The sequence below is a fragment of the Mycteria americana genome, chromosome Z (assembly GCF_035582795.1).
Source record: "Mycteria americana isolate JAX WOST 10 ecotype Jacksonville Zoo and Gardens chromosome Z, USCA_MyAme_1.0, whole genome shotgun sequence".
Classification (NCBI taxonomy): Eukaryota; Metazoa; Chordata; class Aves; order Ciconiiformes; family Ciconiidae; genus Mycteria; species Mycteria americana.
The window spans coordinates 4,534,002-4,553,596 of NC_134396.1; the positions used below are offsets into that span (position 1 = coordinate 4,534,002).

At 46.3% G+C, this 19,595-nt stretch overlaps 2 protein-coding genes across 7 annotated transcripts; one reads left to right on the plus strand and one right to left on the minus strand.

The window, feature by feature from the left end:
• The first annotated feature begins 6 nt into the window (after window positions 1-6).
• Window positions 7-13,414, plus strand: ARHGEF39 (Rho guanine nucleotide exchange factor 39). Of its 6 annotated transcripts, none has more exons than XM_075488266.1 (11): window positions 7-48; window positions 1,141-1,226; window positions 2,383-2,567; window positions 3,156-3,250; window positions 3,681-3,801; window positions 4,860-4,978; window positions 6,606-6,676; window positions 7,489-7,617; window positions 11,622-11,851; window positions 12,769-12,857; window positions 13,053-13,414. In XM_075488266.1, exons 3-11 carry the CDS (start codon window positions 2,421-2,423, stop codon window positions 13,066-13,068), a joined length of 1,017 nt encoding a protein of 338 aa, XP_075344381.1. In that variant the 5' UTR covers window positions 7-48; window positions 1,141-1,226; window positions 2,383-2,420; the 3' UTR covers window positions 13,069-13,414. The 6 variants fall into 6 exon arrangements, with proteins under 6 accessions (XP_075344381.1, XP_075344384.1, XP_075344383.1 ...); XM_075488269.1 differs by having other exon boundaries at window positions 17-48; window positions 2,408-2,567; XM_075488265.1 differs by lacking the exon at window positions 7-48 and adding an exon at window positions 245-319.
• Window positions 13,415-15,035: 1,621 nt separating this feature from the next.
• MRPL17 (mitochondrial ribosomal protein L17) lies at window positions 15,036-16,087 on the minus strand. Its single transcript, XM_075527507.1, has 3 exons — window positions 15,822-16,087; window positions 15,675-15,743; window positions 15,036-15,596 (listed from the first exon to the last, which is right to left on the minus strand). The coding sequence occupies exons 1-3, from the start codon at window positions 15,993-15,995 to the stop codon at window positions 15,324-15,326; spliced, it is 516 nt and encodes a 171-aa protein (XP_075383622.1). The 5' UTR covers window positions 15,996-16,087; the 3' UTR covers window positions 15,036-15,323.
• Between the last annotated feature and the right edge of the window lie 3,508 nt (window positions 16,088-19,595).

The following is a 19,595-nucleotide window of genomic DNA, read 5'->3' on the forward strand; positions in this document are numbered from 1 at the left end:
CGGGGCGGGGCCGCCGTTTGAACGCGGGGCGGCGGCGGAGCGCAGTAGGTAACGGGCGGCGGGGGCGGTGTGGCCCCACGCCGGGCCGGGGGCAAGGGGCGGCCCGGCCCGGCCCGGCCCGAGGCGGCAGCGGGTCTCGCTGCGGGGCCGGCACGCTGCGGGGCCGGCACGCTGCGGGGCCGGCACGCTGCGGGGCCGGCGGGCGCTGCGGGGCCGGCGGGCGCTGCGGTGGGGGGGCGGGGGCGCTGCTGCTGCTGCTGCTGCTGCTGCTGCTGAGCCCCCAGGCCGGCGGCCCCGTCCCGGAACCCGCAGGGAGCGGGTGGGGTGGCCGAGGGCTGGGGGCGCGGGGGCTGCGCCCTGCCTTGCCTTGCCCTGCCCTCCCCTCCCGGAGGTCCTGCCTCGGGTCTGGTGGCCCGGGGGCTGCGCCTTGCCTTGCCTTGCCTTGCCTTGCCCTGCCCTCCCCTCCCCTCCCGGAGGTCCTGCCTCGGGTCTGGTGGCCCGGGGGCCACCCCGGAACCGCCCTAGGGTGGAAGGCCGCCCTGCCGCGGGTTGAGCCGGTTTAAAGGAGGCCGCAGGAGGGGGGGGGGGGCAGATAAGAGCCGCCCTGAGGCCTCCGAGGCTGAGCCTTCCTGCGGCCTCTTCCACAGCAGTCACCGTCCTCAGAGGGGGGGTGTGGAGCTGTGTGGCCCTTGGAGCTGACCCACCTGGTTAACACCTGGTTAACTGGTTAACACCTGGTGAACAGGAGTGGTTAACACTCCTGAGACAGCAAGAGTGGCTATGCTGCGATAATAAAGGGAGATTTTTGGAGGACACTCAACACAAAATTTAGAAATGTTGCAGGGAATATTGCTAGTGGGGCATCATAAGGTAGATAACTGTACAGAAAGTATTTGGTGGTTTCTAGTCTGAGTCTGAGATGAGAGAAGCAAGCTGGTGTACTTCTGTCACCGGTGGGTGAAGTATTTTCTAGTCTACCCATGGGCTCCAGGCACCTCTCACCCTACAGACCTGAGACAGAATGTAATATATTTTGGAATAATAGGAGTGTGTGTACCGCTTTATGCAAGCGGGAGATGGTCAAACCTGGTGTAACTTTTTTTGTCTGTCTTTTTTTTAATTATTATTATTTGTTGAAAGAAATTGGGCTGCAAAATGGAAATCATGACTGCAACCTACCCTGGCTAACGGTGCCCTGCGAGTGGTAGCATTTTAGTCTGTTATTGGTGAGTACTTTGCAACTGCACGCTAACGTTAAGCATGGTATTCCCTGCAGTGCTGCCTCTCCATCCACAGGGGTGCCAGGTCTGCCCTGTTTGACCGCGACGTGGCCTCGGCTAGGCTTGTGGTTGTGTCATGAGCGAATATGAGGATGAACCCCCGGAGAAGCTCCTGCTACTGTAAAATACTGCATGTGTCCCTCAGCTATCTGGGCTTTTGCTAACTCATAAATGAGTCTTGATACTCATTTGATGTGAAACTTTTGTTTCAGACATTGATTTGGATATCTGAAATGTCTCTGGAAGACTCTGTTTGATGAAGTCCCTTCTCTAGGATGACACATCTTTCTGTATTAGTATAGCTCATCCACATGGGAGCCAGAACTTTTGTAGAGGTAGCTCAGCTTCCAGAGGAACTGCAGATTTCATGCTATGGCAAGTGTGCCTCAGCCTGCACTGCCTTTTGATCAAAAGGCAGAGCAATATTTAACCGGTGCTCTGCGAACACGTGCCTCTTTCTCTGAGAGAGGGTGATAAAAGAGGGAGTGGTTTTTTGCTGTAAAAAAACCCATGATGCTCTTGAAGAAGAGAAGAGCAGCAGCGAAGCTGGTTCATAAGTAGATCGTATGATTTGCAGCAGTTGCTCAGTCTGTCTCATCTCTGAAACCACAAACTACTGTTTGAAAATGACAGTGCAAACCACTTGCTACTTGTGAACCTCCATGGGAAAACAAGCAAGAGTGCTCTCTTTCTCTCTCTCTCTTTTCCCCCAAAGACAAACGTTATGGCTGTTTTCTACTCCTACCTGCAATACCTCTTCCACCCACTAACTTCCTTGCCTTTATTGAGAATTTTGCATGAAGAATGGGGCAAAGCACAGGAAGCAATGGTTTGTGAGTGGGATTGTACACTTGAGACTTGCTTACAGACATATCATAATGTACTGCTTTTGCTTTCACGGTCTGGTCTTTCTAACACTGTTCCTCTGGTTGATGCAGGGCTCCTGCACCCATGGGCAGGAACGCAGAAGGAAACTGTTAATAACGGCTGCTGGCAACTGACTTCCCTTCTTTCACAGTAAAGCATAGAGTTTGTAGCTCAGAATCCTGCCCTGCGCCATAGGTTATTCTTTGTTGTGTGTCCATCTTTCTTGGCTCTTCAGGATCAGTTACCTTTCTGTATATCAGCCCTGAGGCTGCCATGAGTGACTTGTCCCTGCTGTTTATGGCTGGAGCAAACACTGTGGAAGAACAGAGGGCTCGCTGGGAGAGAAAGCGCAGCCGGACAGCCAAAGAGTTGCTGGAAACTGAGCACAAGTACCTTGAGCAGCTGGATTTGGTGGTCACAGTGAGTATTTTGGTCCCTTCTGATATGTGGATACCGTCAGGCAGCACGTACTTATTTGTGTTGTCGTAGGGAAGGGTCAAGAGGAAGACTTTGATACATCCCTACTGCATGGGACAACTGCTGGGGCTGAAAGGCTTCTTTGTTGTTTTTCTTTTACCTCCTCTGTAATATCCAATAGCTCGTGGTTTTGGCCCCTTGGCTTTGGTCTCTACACAGACTTAAATCTTTAAATTTTGATTGTAGAGGGGGCGCGCCTTAAGATGCCTGAGATGTATGAAACGTAGGGGCATAGACAAGACACAGATAGATTATGAACAAGGTGGTGAAAACCAGATGCATCTAGGAATAGTGAAATAGGCTCTATCAGTGCTGTAGTGCTGTTCCACATGTTTACATTTATGGTCAAAGTTACCAAGAAGGCTTACATCTAATAATAGATATCTTAGGCAGGCATTCACAATATTTGATATCCTTTTGAGCTAAAGAGTGTGCAGGCTGCAACTTCTTGCTTCTGCTGTGTGCCACGACTAACCTTTGAGTCACCTGTGAATTCTACCTGTTTGAAATTCTCTCTTTTTTCCTACTTAGTTCTTTGTGACAATTTTAAAGGCTAAAGGGACGTTGAAACCTGCTGTGTTGGAAACCATATTTGGACCCCTGGAATCCATATATTCAGCTAGCCAGTAAGTGAATGCACTGATGTGATGCCTGTAATTATATGGGGAGGACCCTATATTGATGAGAGGGTAAGATTTCAGGAAATAAAGCTAACACCTTGTAAAACAGGCATTCACTTCTAGTACTGCTAGACTTGGTGGTACTTGTAGGTGTACCTCTACAGCAGATCAGCAAACTGCTGATCTGTAGCCACATATGCAGATGCCCAGTTGCTCTCTGGATAGTGGTTTAAACCCAGTAAGTCTGCTCTGTGGTATTTTTAAGGGATGTTTTCTGTAGCTTACTCTGTGACCACCAAGCATGTATTTGGCACAGAAACTGGATGTGAGGTGGAGACTGAAAAAGGAAGGTCAGCATAGGAATGAACCAGAGGGAGCTGTGAAAATGCCATCAGTAACGTACCCCTCACGAGCTATCTTTACTCCTTGTGCACAGTGTTCTGTCACTTCACCTGGAGAGAGGGAATTTGGGACGAGGATTGGAAAATTTCTGTCAGAATCTGGAGCTTTACGGCCACTATGCTGAGAATTTGGAGCAGGCAAATAAAACCTTGAAGGTAAATATCTCCTTTATTCTTCATGTTCTTTCTTCCCTCTCTTTCTCCATTCTGTGAAACAGCTACATCCTTCCCTTTTTCTTCTGTTTCTGGAGTGATCAGTTTTCTTCCTTTTCTGGGCTGCTGCTATTTCTCAGTCTTTCTTCCGTAACAGAATGGTGAAAACTTCTCTACATGTTTAGAGCTTCAAATTTTTGAAGCTTGTTTCAGGTGTTTGTGTATGTATGTGCATATGCTGAGCACAGCTTTCTCAAACAAGTTCTGTATTTACTCCCACTCCTCCTTGGCTGGCAAGCCTGGAGTTTGCCGTGGGAACACTAGGGGACAGTGATGTCTTTCTGGAGAATTATCAGGTCTCCTAGTCTTTCCCACTACCACTAACTGTATCCTAACAGTGGGATTTCCTTTTCCTTCCTAATTTTTTTTCTATGGTAGAAGAAAAATTTTTCCTTCCCACTTACCTCTCCAAATACAACCTGCCTTCCAAGACATTTCAGAAGGATATATTTTTATTTTGAAGTCCTGACAGCTGTATCTAGAATTTAAACCACCCAACTGCCAGTTTTTATCTGTGCTTGTTCCCAGCTGCAGGATGTACTGGGATATTTCCCTTCTGTTCTGTTTGCACGCATATGTTCACACTTCTGATTTCCTAAGAGAAAAAGCCATTTTGGATACTTGCCTTGAGGTGATGGGAATGGGGGCTGCATTGCTTTGTCTTGAAACGAGTGGCAAAAAGCCACAAGTGGACTCCTTGTTTTCCTATCTGAGTCAACCTTCCTTTTTTTATTTCCATTTGCTGAGTATACTAGCTTTATATTGCTGTGCGTGTATGAAGAGGGGATATTGCTTCCATTACCCGCTGGGAAATGGTGGTCAGGAGAAAGGGAATTGCTTGCCCATGGCCACAAAAGAAGTTGTTGGTGCTTGTGTTTAGGACTGGAGTCCTAAACTCTTAAGTTTAAGAGTTTTAAGAGTTCCAAGCTCTGGTGCAGACTAGAGCACATATTTCTTTCTATAGTCTCAAAGCTATATGCTGCCTTTTCTGCTACACACAGGAGCAACTGAAGAAAAATAAGTCATTCCGACGGTTTAAGAAACTGCAGGAGACTCGACCTCAGTTTCAAGGGAGGAAGCTAGAGGATCTGCTTCCTTTGCCCCTGCAGAGGTTGCACCAGTAAGTAAGCAATTCTGAGTCTTCAAGGTGTTAGTATGAGAGGGAAAAAGGAACATAACAGTGTCTTGGTTGCTGTGGGAGCTGAAGTCGCTTAATGTGTCTCAAAATTGGAGCATACAGACAGCAATGAAACAGACCTGAAGTCGTGCCTGTAAAGTGGAATCAGTGTACATGGATAGGAGGTGATGCAGAGAGGTAGCTATGTTTAGCCCTGGCTCCTAAGCCCTTCACCTACCTACCTCTCGGGTAGAATTGAAGTGGAGGCTTTCTATCATCTCTGTAAGCTGCTGAAGTTAGGCCCTGAACAAAAGCAAGCTGTCTGAAGTGCTGCAGAAGTGGTGCTCTCTGCCAGAGATGGTCTTGCTCTGCTTTTGTGCGGGTTGCTGACTTGGAGCATTGTGGCTCTCCTCTGTTACAATGGTTGCTTTTGGAGAGAGATGAGATTAATGAACGCAGGGGAGCTTTTCTCCCCTCTCTGGTTATCAGGACCGTATGCTTTCCGCAGATTTGGTGCCTATCGCAGTTGCCTGAGCCTGGACAGATCCAGTCTGGATTACTGCGTTCCCCCCTTGAGGTATCATCTCCCCTTTGAAGAGGCAGGCTGACTGCACGAGGAGAGCGTTGCACGCACTCAAGGGCTGCCCTTTCTTAGGGAGGGTATTTGGGTAATACAGAGCACGGGTAGTTTGCTGGGAGCTCAGCTGCTGCTGCTGTAGATCAAGCAGCTGCTCTTCAACCATGGTCTTATCCATGCTAAAGCAAATTTGAGAGATTGAGAGCCTCGTTTCTTTGAAAATAACTTGGAGTGAGCGTACCACAGTTTTTCAGATAGCTTTATGTAACCTTTATAATCAGCTTGGCAGATATAAACGTAAGCTTTCTTTTTACTGTAATTCTCTGGATCGTTCCTTTAAATTCATAAAATAGCAGTATATTTGTTGCTGTCCAACTGTTCGGAAAAATGGTGGCTTTTTAACAGAAGGGCTAATTTTTTCATTAATCAGCTCTTCCATGTTTAAGTTTCTCTGAAACTCTGTTACATATACTGCAGGTCATATGAGTTCTGCCAGTGCACAAATTTATTCAATGTGATATTTCTTCTGACATTTCAGACTGAAAATAGTTTGACTTTATTGGCAGAAAGCATTTGCGGACATCTGAGCCTTTCCGGTAAAGACTGGAGAGGAAAAAAGAAAAAGGCGGCTCCTAGTTCTTATAGAAATGCCTTTATTTTCTTGTGTGGGCCGGAAACATATGGTATGAATGCTACCATTCAGACATTAAAAAAAAATAAATAGTTCAAAGAGAAATTTGTCTGCTATTGAAGGCATTTTTATGTGAATGCTACGAGAGTCTCATGAACTTAAGTAATGTGAGGTTGCTTTTATCAGACCCCCAGGAAATGCCAAAGGCTTGCAAATTTATAAAATACTTGGATTAATTTAGCTGATAAATTTGAAGATAAAATGAATTTGATTGAAGAATTGTGACCAAAAAGCTGCTTGGTTAGACTTAGAGGTGTGTACTCCATCTCCTGGTGGGGTGTTGTTCGTTGTTCTGTCACTAATAGGAGATGCTGCTGTTCCTGGTATCTTTCTGTGCGATAAACCTGCTGTCCCTATCTTAGGTACAAGCATTTCCTCAGAGACCTGCTGGAGAACACCAGCCCAGACAGTGCTGAGTACCAGAAACTTGCAAGTATGATTCCACCTGTAGACGCTGGCACTTGGAACAGTGTTAGCCTCCTTACTAATAATCTTGGCATTCTCGTCTTCTGTCTACTTCCACAGGATGAAAAATCATCTTATTCTCTCTGGGGTTCTAGTGGATTACTATTTCCTTCCTCCATCTTGATCAAGATGTCCATGAGAACACATTGGGAATACACATGTAGAGTAACTGACTGGGAAAGTGGCCTGGGGGTTAGGTCGGAGAAATGGCAGCTCTATTTTTTTTACCATGAGGGTGGTGAGACACTGAAACAGGTTGCCCAGGGAAGCTGTCGATGCCCCATTGCTGGAAGTTCAGGGACAGGTTGGACAGGGCTTTGAGCAACCTGATCTAGTGAAAAATGGTTCTGCCCATGGCAGGGGGGTTGGACTAGATGATCTTTAAAGGGTCCTTCCAACCCAAACCATTCTATGACTCTATTGGTCACGTGTCTCAATTTTCCAGTATAATTCATGTCCTTCATGCCATATCTACTAGCATTTAACACCACTTGTGGGGCACTTTTCCTGGTTTTGCTTCCAAATTCAGGAAATTATTCCTCTATCTAATGTTTCATTGGCAAATATATGCCTTCTAAAACTGAAGAAGTGGTGGTTGGAGAGAGGCCTCTGGAGGTCATTTAGTCCAATCTCCTGCTGAAATTACTAAATAAATCTGTTTTTGATACTTGGTTTAAAACATCTGCTTCTTAATTTCATCTTATCTTTTCGCAGCAAGATAGATAAGGCGTAATGCATACTCATTTGTGATAACCTCAGAATATGCTGCTATAATTTCAGAGGCTGTGAAGTCCGTTTCTGAGGTGTCTCAGTGGGTCCAAGATGTCAGTTGTAAGAGAGAGAACTCATTGCAGCTACTTCGGGTTCAGAAACTGCTCAAAGGACAGAAGACCCAGGTGTTGACTCCAGGTGGGTCTTACCGAGAGCTCTGTTTTTCTTCTGCCAAGCTGAGATAACTGGAGATTGCTTGCCTTCGTCTCTGACTCAACTCATATTAGTCAGTTTTCCCCTTCCAGCCCAAATTCCATAGACAGGTGGTAAAGGAATGTAGCTAGTAATTCAGGGACTCTTTTTTTTTTTTTTTTAATTAAGAATTTTTTAGTAAGGATTAGCAGCAGCTTAATTGCCTGACATTCAGATAGGAGGAGCCAATCACACGTAGTCAGAAAGTTCGTCACAGGAACCCAGGAGGTCAGGAGTGTTAGTCCTGGGTGAGAATGAGAGAAAGACATTAAATAATTTTGGAAGAGCGTAAGTAGCGGTGTTCTCCCTACTCCATAGATTTGAATGTCAAGGGCCCAAGGACTGTGTTGGTTTTTACCTTAAGCTACAAGCTTCATGGACTTCTGCTTACAGCATATACATGAGGAATCTTTTTTATCTGCAGCGTTAAACTGTGCCAGAAATCAGAGTATTTGTGTCGATAGCTGAGATACATGCCAGTGACTGTGGCTTTATGTAATATCATCTAATTGGATCTTTAGGACCTCTTGTGTGACTGGGTGCTCTCCATGCCCAGATGTCCTGGTTTTGGCTGCGATAGAGTTAATTTTCTTCCTAGTAGCTGGTACAGTGCTAGGATGTGTTTTGGATTTAGAATGAGAATAATGTTGATAACACACTGATGTTTTAGTTGTTGCTAAGTGGTGCTTACACTAGTTAAGGACTTTTCAGCTTCTCATGGCCTGCCAACGAGAAGCTGGGAGGGGGCACAGCCAGGGCAGCTGACCCAAACTGGCCAAAGGGATATTCCATACCATATGACATCATGCTCAGTATATCAAGTGGGAGGAGTTGGCTGGGGAGCAGTGATTGCTGCTTAGGGACTGGCTGGGCATTGGTCGGCAGGTGGTGAGTGGTTGCATTGTGCATCGCTTACTTTGTATATTATTATTATTATTATTATTATCCCTGCCTTTTCTGTCCTATTAAACTGTCTTTATCTCAACCCACAAATTTTACCTCCTCCCCCCCACCCCCCGATTCTCTCCCCCATGCCACTGCAGGGGAGAGTGATCAAACAGCTGTGTGGTGTTTAGCTGCCTGCTGGGTTAAACCACGACACCAGAGCACACTCCAAGTTACATATGGAATATTGTGAGAAATGTGTACAGTTTGCACAATTACGAAATGGCCCCTTGGGGCTTCACCTGTGCCCTCACTAAACACTGCTCTTGCAGAGGCCATCTAGAAACAGTGCTGCAGTTGGAGAGGAGTGTTAAAGTCACTGTGTGGAAGAGTAAAAGTGAGAAAACTTGTGGGTTGAGATAAAAATGGTTTAATAGGCAAAGCAAAAGCTGTGCGCACAAGCAAAGCAAAACCAGGAATTCATTCACTGCTTCCCATGGGCAGGCAGGTGTTCAGCCATCTCCAGGAAAGCAGGGCTCCATCACACGTAACGGTTACTTGGGAAGACAAACACCATCACTCCTAACGTCCCCCCCTTCCTTCTTCTTCCCCAGCTTTATATACTGAGCATGACGCCATACGGTATGGAATATCCCTGTGGTCAGTTGGGGTCAGCTGTCCCAGCCGTGTCCCCTCCCAGCTTCTTGTGCACCCCCAGCCTACTCACAGTGGGGTGGGGTGAGAGGCAGTAGAGGCCTTGACTCTGTGCAGGCACTGCCCAGCAGTAACTAAAACCTCTCTGTATTAGTTATCAACACAGTTTTCATCACAAATCCAAAACATAGCCCCAGACCAGCTACTGTGAAGAAAATTAACTCTATCCCAGCCAAAACCAGCACAGATAGAAAAAAAGGTTGTTTATCAAAGGTTATCATTCTCGAAGATGCTCGGTCAATGGGCAGATTAATTTACAATTCTCCTTCCCATTCTTCTTAGAATCCTTTTGGTGATGCTAGCTGAAAGGGAGCTAACACAGGTGTGCTCTGCTTAGACTAAGCATGAGCATGTGTTGGAGATGCCTGGACACGTTGAGGTAGTGCATAAGTAAAAAGGTAAATCAGTTATCCTGAATGACAGAACTATTAAGAGAATCCCATGACAAAAAAATCCCAACCAACCCCAAAAGTATAGCTAGACCAGAGATGGCCATCGTTTGAAAGTGTTGGGTCCACTTCTTTTCTTTGTCTCTGAATATTCTGAGACACGTAGTAGGACAAGTGTTGAGGGTATATAGACACCTTCCCATTATCTAGGGTAGTTAATTATGATGGTCTTGTTTTCCATTAGCTGGAGTAAAATAGGTACTATTGGATATGAGAAGCAGAAAAGTAAGAGGCAGCTGGGGCTTGCTAGTTTTGGGCCAGCTTTCCAGAAACAAGCTGGCATTTGCAGAACTGTTAAGATTGCATCCTGTTACTAGGAAGGAAGAGGTGAGAAAACATAATGTTATAGATTCAGAGAAAAGGGGTAGCTTTGGAGTTGGGTATCTCACATTTGGCAGTGTCTCTGAGATGAGCTGCTCCCAGTTAAGAGACTCTGCTTTTCTTGCTGACTTCCATATATAGGGCAAATATTATCTTAGCCAGAACTGCCTCCTTAACATAGCACACCATTCTGTCATCCCTAGCTTCCCTAGGGGTATTTCCTTGCCCTCCTTTCACAAGAATTTCCTAAATCACATGCCCCTGGAATCCTGAACACAGATCTATATCCCAAGACTTTCAGCACAGCCCAGCTCAAACTGTATGTCAGGGAGTCTGATCACAGCTTAGCCTGAGGGAAACAGTTCCCAGTCCAGCCCCATGCTGCTGACACCTTCCTTCCATTTGTTTGTTAAACTTGGACTGATTCCTGCACCTCACCCTTCTCTTTCTCAGTTCAGATAAGAGGAGTGTTCCCGTGGAGTAAACTAAGCAAGAATTCACTTGCCTCTATGTCTTGTGCCTGTAGTATACTAAGTAAGACACAATCTATAATTAAAACAAAATTGTGTTGTTTTCTAAAAGGTACTTACTAGCTCAGCCAGAAGCCACGGCACAAAAAACAGTGGCTGAAATTCTCTGGCAGGTGTTTCCCAGACCAGGCCAGATGGCAATATCTTATTATGGCTCTAAATTTTTATAAATAAGCTTATTGGCAGGTGTCTTCTTCCCATGCATTGATGGCTATCTTGTCCAATAATCCTTCTAGTTAGAGGCACTGCTTTAATTATTCCATTTTGTGTAGATGCCATGTTTTTAATTGCTGCTTACAGCTAGGTTTATCAAATTGTTTTGATTTTTTTCCTGCTGATTTCTCTGCCTTTTGTTTTATTGCAATTCATTTCATGGGTAGATGACACTGGACCATATTCTGTAAGAAAAGGTTGATAATGTTGCCTATTCAGACGTTCCTTTTAATATGTTGTTTTGTATCCCCTTTGCTGTCTTCTCATTAGAACAGTAATCTGCATTCTGTAATCTGTTAACTACTGGAGGTCTGTATATAGTTAGATGACCTGTGAAATGTTTGTTTTTTTTTTTAAAATTGGCATGCACAAGCAAACAAAACAAGGGGAAAATAATAAATGTTCAAAGCTTAGGCTAACCTCTGTTTCACCACTAATGACAAACAATTGGGCAACACAATTTAAGATAGTTCATGGTATGTTTTCTGAAGGCTTATCTTAAAGGTATGCATGACATTTTCAAACCATGTTTTTGTTCTGGTCTCTTTAAACAACTTGCATATCATAATATCCTCTTAATTAACAAAGTAGATTTATAACAACTTCAGTCTGTTCCTCATATACTAAAAGTTTTGGGCCGATTACTGCTTCTGCATGGGTGCTGTCAGTGCTGGTGAGCTGGCCCCAGTTGATACTCAGTGCCTTCAAGTGGCTGGAATTGATGTAGAACCTGGTAACCTGCAAGGGTAGCTCGCTGTATTCCTGTTTGTCTCATTACATCCTTTTTTTCTTCCCACTGATGATCTGACAACTGTCTTTATTTCCCTTGCACGCCTAGGGCGCTGGTATATCCGGGAAGGCTGGCTTTTGGTGGTGCCTTCAAAGGGAGAAGAACTGAAGCGCAGGATGTTCTTCCTTTTTTCTGATATCTTTATTGCAACAAAGCCCTGCCACCCACTGCACCCACTGAACTCGAACAAACTGGCATGCCAGGCTGTCTACCCGCTTCACCAGTGCGTAGTGGATAAAGTGTTTGGCCACACGCAGAGCCAGGGAGGGCTCCTCAGTGTAAGTCTTCACTGATGCTTCTGCCAGGCAGAAGTGGGGAGTCAGACTTGTGAAGCAGGTCTGTAGCTGTCTCAGCAGCCGAGATGATGAGAGTGGTGACAACAGTAAACTCAATGAACTAGTCTGAGTTAGGGCAACCCTTCTCTTCTTGGGGGATGTGGGTCCTTTTCCCTTCATGGTGTAGGCCCTCCTGAGCACTCTGGGGTACAGGCTGCTGGTAGCTTCACTTATCTCGGGTGAGGAGGGTCCGATAATACTCTGACATAGAGCCACATGTCTGGGGGGACAGCCCCACAGCCATGTGACAATGAATACATAGCATTACACTGACTACAGACTGACCTTATAGAAAGCCCTGAAACACAGAATGCGAAAAGATGTGGGTATTATCACAACAGATACTGCTTGTGCAGCTAACTCCCTGAGGGCTGCAGCGTCTTTGACTGTGACTGGTGCCTTAGGTAGGGGTTTCAAGTTCAGGTCTTCCCAGGTTGCAGCACCTAACCATGCTGTGTCAGCTCATTCCCTGTGAGCTATGACAAGGAAGACCCTTTGGGCAAGCTGTGGTCTGTAGAGGGTGGTAGTGGAAGGACCCCTAGGGGCAGCTTGGAATACGGGACAAAACTGGATGAAGAGCTGCAGAGAGCTGTCATTGCCCACTTCCAAACACCCTATTAAGTCAAAGTGAGCCGTCATCTGTGGCTGGAAGGAATGGACAAGTCTGGCACTTGCTCTGTACTGTCCAGCCTCTGGCTTCCCCCAGTACCAATGCTAAATTTTTCTATCTGGGAAAGAAAATGGTGGAAATCAGCATGCAGGGCTGAGTTGAGTTCAGTGGTGATGGCTCTCTTTTTATCAGAGCTGCTGTGTTGGCAAGGAATGCCACAGAGTGGTACCCGATTCTGTTTGCCTTTCAGCTTTCCTTTCCACACAAGACACTGCTGTTGATGTCCAGTGACCAACAAGATATTAATGACTGGTATCGGAGTCTCACAGCTGCAGTCAGGTAGGCATCTATTTTCCGGAGGTGGAGGGGGCTGAGGGAAGGGGGCAGAACAAAAATGATCATATGGACCTGTATATTTGCATGTATTACATGGTAATAAGGCTGATAGAGAAGAACTGACTCTGGCAGCCAGGATACAAGGGAATAATGATTTCATGTATTAACAGTGAACTTCCCCTTTGTTCTCCTCTACAGGCAGCTGAAAGCCTGACCCACCTAAGCACAAAGCAGACCGGCAGGACAACTCTTGGTAGAAGTCTACACAATCTTAGGAAATGTTCAAGGACGTATAGTAGGAGAATTGCATTTAGAGGGACGACACACCATGCTTTTGAGACTATGAATGCTTTGTCAGCTTTCCTAATCTTAATACAGATACTGCAAAAAATAGGTATGCACACTAAGGATTTGTATATAAAAAAATCTGTTACCAAGACTTTTCCCCAACTTAGCTTAGAAGCTTCTAGCTTTTCTACCCTTTTTTACTTGGATTAAAGACAAGCAGAAGAGAGCCTGACTTGCCTTTCCCTCATTAAATGTTTTTATCCAACTGTCTTTCTAAATCAGTGTTTTCACATTTATTTTTCTACATATGTCTACCTGCTCTTGCTTCTGGGTCCTTCGATCAAAATGGATGTTTTGGATAACGGTAACATGGGCATAACACTATTTTCAGCTAGCACTACAGGGCCACAGTCATCTTCCTCGACATATTTTTATCATTCATATCTGTGAGTTTTCTACCAAAATAGTTTGACAGCTGTTGTCCCTCCTCCTCTTAAGAGACTGACAGATGGGCAGATCAAGGGAAAATGATCCAGTGGTTAAAATCCCACCTCTCAGTTTCTCATCAATCCCACAGAAAAGCTAATCTGCTGAACTATCTGAAATAAACTGATAGGTAACATTGATAAGCATAAATCTAAGAGCATTTGCATTTCAAATCTGAATCTGAAGAGATTATGCAGATGAAACACCACTCACCTTTGCCTTCAAGGTATGCAGTAGCCTTATTGCTTTGAAATGCTGCAGTGAAAAGCCTGCGCAGCACCTCTGTTCTGGAAGCACAGGGACAATCTCCAGAGGGCTACAGTCAGCATTCTCTGGGTCATAAATTGCTGGTGATGTGCTAGGGTTCAGTTTACTTGGATGAAAGACCAATTTAAGGAAGAAATATAGGTAAGATATTATTCTTCAGTATTTCATTAAAGCCTCAAGATGGACTTTTAATAATGTGGAAGCTCTGCAGCAATAGCAGTTTGGTTCATCTCTTCTATTGAGGGGGAAAACATCTGTTTGAACAAGATGCTAGGTCATCTGCAAAAAGAGCAATTTCAAGGCCATTAGAAACAAAGATTAAGGTTTGTCTAAACACTGGCTTTTTAGTAGTTGACTGTTTTTTCTTCTTCCTTAAACAGTACCACACATCTTTAATTTCAGTTTTTCTTTAATCTGGAATTCATTAAAAAATTCACTAAAACAGAAGAGGTACTGTGTGAGATAAGTGTCTTGAAGAGATAATTACCAAATTTTAAGTTCTTTAACATCACTTCTTTTTTTTTTGGTCTTTCCATACAGCTAACTCACTACATCGGATCACTCATTTGTCTTAAGTTTGTGAAACTTGGGAGGGAGGAAGGAACCCAACATGTTTGTTTGTTGTTTCACTCAGAAGCTACAGCTAGGACTTTCAAGTACTAGCTATACTTGAAATCAAAGACAAAACTAGCAATTTAAGTTTCGTATCTCCCAGTAGTTATATCACTCTCTGGAAAAGTTCTGCTACTCTCCCTTTTTGTTCTAATAGGGTAATACAAAGATTTCTTGCAACCCTACACTTAAGGCGTATACCAAGCTCTTGGTAGAGATCACTATTATTCCTGCCCACATTGCCCCCTTATTATAACACAAGTCCCTTTGGTACTGCTTCTTTTAAGACTTACCTCAATGCTACCATCCTATTTGCATTCAGCGCTTCTGAAACAGCAAAACTAACTTGATTTTTCACTGAATTTCCCACCCTGAAAGGCTGCACACTGGCTTCTAGAAAACACTGTAGCTCTGTCACACTGAAGTGGAGACACTGCCCCAGAAAGCAGGGCTGTTGGACCAGCAGCTGTAACAAACCCAGTCTTTGCTGGAATAAGTTACTGGAATATAATCCAAATAAAAGCAAACTCACTTTCTGAACAGAGTTTATTTACACAGAGAATATCAACCATTAGGGCTCCCAGCTTGATTTCCTTCTCTTGCTGAGTGTCTATTCAAACCACAGGAAGAAGCAAGTAAACCTTGAGCTTGTGCCCCTGTCATGGCAACTCACGGTTAGTAATCAACCTTCAGACATCCCGGGACATCTTCCATTTCTGTGCTCCAGGGCAGCAACAAGCTGGCTGGTGCAGGGGCAGCTCACGCCAAGCCCCGTCCCTGTGCACGTACGGGGCTCCCTCAGAGCAGGGGGGATGCCTAGACAGGGGTGCCCTTGGGGGCCGGTGGGGCTCTCGCCTGCTGCATGTCCTCCCGGTAGCCCTTCAGGAGCTGGTTGAGCAGTGTCTTCTCGGTGTCGCGGCGCGGGCAGATGAGCGGTGGGAAGGGGTTCCCCTTGAGCTCGATGACCGCCATCTTGGCACGGTCAAGACCATCCCGGTTGGGGATCTGCAGCAGGCGGGTGTAGCTGCCGGGGTGGGGCTGGAAGCGGGGTGCCAGCACCTTGAAGAGCTTGTGGATGAGGTCCTTCTCCTGCGGGGCGGCACGCTCAGCTCCAGCAGCGGGGCTGCGGGGGGCAACGAGGGATTTGGGGGGGGCGGGGGTACTTACCGTCAGCCAGAAATTCGCCATGCGCATGGCGCGCTCGTTGGTGTCCCCCAGCTTGGCGTACTCGATGAGCTGCGGGGAGCAAGGGGGCAGAGCCGTTAGGGTCCCTCAGCCGCCCGCCCCTCCGCCGCTCCCGGTCAGGCCACTCACCCGCTCCGCGTAGCCCCGCATCTCGTCGGCGCGCGCCCAGGGCGCCTCGATGCGCTCATGCCGCACCAGCGCCGTCACCAGGTTGCGCAGCAGGTCGAGGCGCGAGCGCGGGCCCAGCCCCAACCGCCGGTACACGCGCCCGTGGGAGATGGCGGCCGCCACCGACAGCCGCATCCCGCCGACCTCCCGCCCCAGGGGCCGCCACCGCCGCGGGGCACCATGGGAGGCAGCTCCCGGCAGCCCCGCGCGCCGCGCTGCACGCCGGGAGTTGTAGTTCGCCCCTACCACTGGGCACGACCCACGGCTGCTGCACAGAGCGGGTCAGAGGGCCGCCGCCGGGGGCAGCGGGAAGTGGGGCCCTGAGCCGCGTACCGAGAGGTCTGAACGGGGCAGGGAAGCCGGGCCCGGCCCGGCAGAAAGGGCCGAGCGGGCCCCCGGCCTCCCCGGGCGCCTCTCCGCCGCACGTCAGTGACGTTGCAGTGCGCAGGCGCAAAGGAGTGGGCGCGCCTGTGCGGGGCACGCCGGGCGAGGAAGAGCCGCGCGGCATGCTGGGAGCTGTAGTCCCGTGCCCCGCGGGGCCGGCCGCCATCTCCCGCCTCGGCGGGGCCTTGTCGCGCCCGGCGGTGTAACAGCCCTGCTGCTGTCTCTGCGGCATCGGGGCGCCCCCGGGGCGAGGCCGTGGCGGCTGGCAGGCAGGGTGGGCTCTGAGGGGAGGAAGGAGAGTGGCCGGCCTTCCTGCTGCCCCCACCGCAGCTGGGGCCGCGTAGTGGGACACCGCCCTCACAGGATGCTCCTGGGGCTGCGGGGAGGGGCTCAGCCAGGCGCCAAGGGCAGGCGAGGCCTTCCAGTGCCCTTACCGTACTCTCCCTTTTTCCCCAGTACCGGTGGTGGGATGCCAGAGGAGCCTCCCACCCCCATAACACATCCCCAAGCCACAGAGAAGCCGCGTACGCTGGCAGCATGGGGTAAGGCTGCTGGATCCAACCTCATGGTAGCCCTCACGGGGTGCTGGAGCCGCCATCCTAATAGTGGAGCTGGGTGTGTGCCTTATTTCCACAAAGACAGAAACCTGCCCTATTCTGCAAGAGGTCATGCCCCCCATAGTCTTCCTGGCAGTGTCTGTGATTCAGCTGCAAGAAAAATGCTAAAAGGCTGCAGAAGGAGGTTTCCTGCTACTTGTCTCTTGCAGTCAACACTTCTGTGTTTCAGAGAAGATGTGTAACAAAAGTAGCTACCAACAGCGTAAGAAAAAATATCTTTGTTATTAGGAATACATCATAAAATCACAATCATTTTATACACATTTTAGTATTTCATATATAAATAAAGCAAACAGTATAGTTATTGGAATGTGTAATAGGAACAAACATACAGATTTTAATGTGAAATTAACAAATTCTTGGACCCCACCCCCATCTTTTGTTGCTTCTCTGGGGCTTAGCATATTAACTCTGAAATACTCCTAGGGAGAAGGTTATTCAAGCTGTGATACCAGCAATAACTCCAGGGATTACCTTAATTCCATTTACAATCCATTTTCCTCTCCTTTTCCTGGTTTAGCCTGATTACATAGGAATTCTTCTGTGTCAGTATTCCAGCTTTGCAAGAAAGACTAATCCTGTATGTACTTGGCACAGTGTTGAAAGAAAACATTTTCCAAGCGTTATGATTTTGTTAGACCCATTAACAATCAGCATTTTGCCATCACTACACACTCTTGCAAATGTTTCCATTAAATATATTTCTAATATTAATAAAATAACAAACTCTTTATTATCCTTCTGCTTATAACTTGATGTCTTAACATCAAAATAATATTTCTTTCTAATAAAATTACACATAGTATTTATATGAAACAAAGTTGTCATGTGCGTGAGCCTAGTAATGAGACTAGGCATGGGTGTAGATGTTTCTGCATTCTTATTTTGGATTCTTGGAGCGTTGTTATTTTTCAGGCCACAGAGTAATAAATAATTTACCCGGTAATGACTTCCCTGGCTCCCTGGTAGCCAAGCTTAAAATTGGAAATGATTCCCCTGGTCTGGCTTTGTAAAACTTTGGGTATGCTGAAGAAACTGTCACTTTTCTATCTGGGTGTCTGTATGTGTTTATCCAGCAATCTTAATGCAATGTTTCTGATACAATGTGTTATGCAAGTTATCATACAATTAATCAGAAATAAAACGAGAAAGGTCTATGCAAACTTCTTAGCGGGACGCAGACAGAAGGCTGACCCTTCCCAGCCAGCTGTGCTCAGAGGGGCTCTTCCTGCTGGAGGAATTCCTGTGCCTTCTAGAGTGGACTTGTCTTTACCATCAGGTCCCCTCCGTGCTGCTGGGACTCAGCCAACAGCTTTGGGGCAGGGAGTCTGGAAAGAGGAAGGTGAAGCACAAGGACAAACCCAAGGAGCACTTTCCTTCACCTTTTTTATGGATTAAGCACGTCTGTTGGAAACGCCAGCTCTGGGCTGTGAAAACCAATGATGCAGACTCCAGAAAGGGAAGTTATTGAGGTTTCCATTCAGAAAGGCACGTAAACATGTGCCGTATTTTATGCTCATGAGTCTGTAGGGCAGCTTTCTGTACTTACAGTGAGGCGTGTATTTTATCTACTTTTCTGGTCCAGTCTCAGAATTTCCCTTCCCTGGACGCTTATGCACAGCAGGGCAATTGTCACCTGCCCCTGAATTTGATGGTCAAACTGTAGGAACTTCTCATTTGGTATTTCTCTATATTTGGTAAAGCAGAGCTTAGAACTAAAATAAGTGCCTTTTTTAGAACACATCTTCTTGTGGGCAGGGGGCAATAAAATTTCATTGGTATGTAGGAAGGGACTCATCTAACTCATTATTCAGTATCTGATGGTAAAAAAACCTGCAGGTACTAATTCTATAGTGGGAATCAACCTGATCCAGCAGGTGATGGAGTGCGGTGGTGAACATATGCAAGAGTTACATAATTTGCAAGAGTTACAAATACAACATTTGACTTAACAAATTTACTTAAAGTTGCATGTTCGTGAACGTTAGTTATACCTAGTTGCCAGCTTTAAATGAAGAAAGTAAGACATAAATGCCTCAGTTCATGCTGTCTTAAGAGGTTTCTTTCACCCCTCTTTTTGCCAAAAGTTCCTTCCCCAAATCTCACTGATTTCCTTATGACCTGGTTCACAAGACTACTTGAATCTGGAGCTGCTGGGCGAGCTCCTTCCAGAGGAGAATACCAAAGACCACAGGGTGAGAGCACTATCACTTTTTCTAAGCTATCCCAGTGACTTAATCATTGCTTTCTAAATATTGATATACATATAATGTGAAGAGGAATACAGCACATTAATGTTCTTAAAGCTAATGCCCTTGCTTGTGGCATAGTGATAGCGAGGAGTTGGGAAGCAATTACAGGAATGAACTCATCCTCTTAAGATAATATACAATAGATAAGAAAGGTCTAGACAGCCAGCTGTTTATACAACATGACCTGTACCGGTGGTGTAGGGATTACACCAACTATCTTCTGGCCCAGAGAATATGGAAGGGAATCCAAACCTTTCTGGGTTATCTGAAAAGGGCCTGCTTATATTGTTACCTGTATTTATTCTATTAGAACATGCAAGCCCTGAAAAACATGGCAAAATAAGACGTTTTTCTTTGCATTTGTAATATGGACATGACCCAGCACTAAACATACTGTAGAAGTAGCAGCTACACAAATACAACATTGAAGCTTTGTGCTTAATATATTCCTTTTCTAAGCATGGCAAAGTCCTCAGCAGCTG

Coding starts and splice junctions, on each gene's coding strand:
- ARHGEF39 (XM_075488266.1), top strand. CDS start 2,421: ATGAGTGACTTGTCCCTGCTGTTTATGGCTGGAGCAAACACTGTGGAA. Junction 2,568..3,155: donor AGCTGGATTTGGTGGTCACA/GTGAGTATTTTG, acceptor TTTCCTACTTAG/TTCTTTGTGACAATTTTAAA. Junction 3,251..3,680: donor TCCATATATTCAGCTAGCCA/GTAAGTGAATGC, acceptor CCTTGTGCACAG/TGTTCTGTCACTTCACCTGG.
- MRPL17 (XM_075527507.1), bottom strand. CDS start 15,995: ATGCGGCTGTCGGTGGCGGCCGCCATCTCCCACGGGCGCGTGTACCGG. Junction 15,744..15,821: donor TGCGGGGCTACGCGGAGCGG/GTGAGTGGCCTG, acceptor TGCTCCCCGCAG/CTCATCGAGTACGCCAAGCT. Junction 15,597..15,674: donor TGGCGAATTTCTGGCTGACG/GTAAGTACCCCC, acceptor GCCGCCCCGCAG/GAGAAGGACCTCATCCACAA.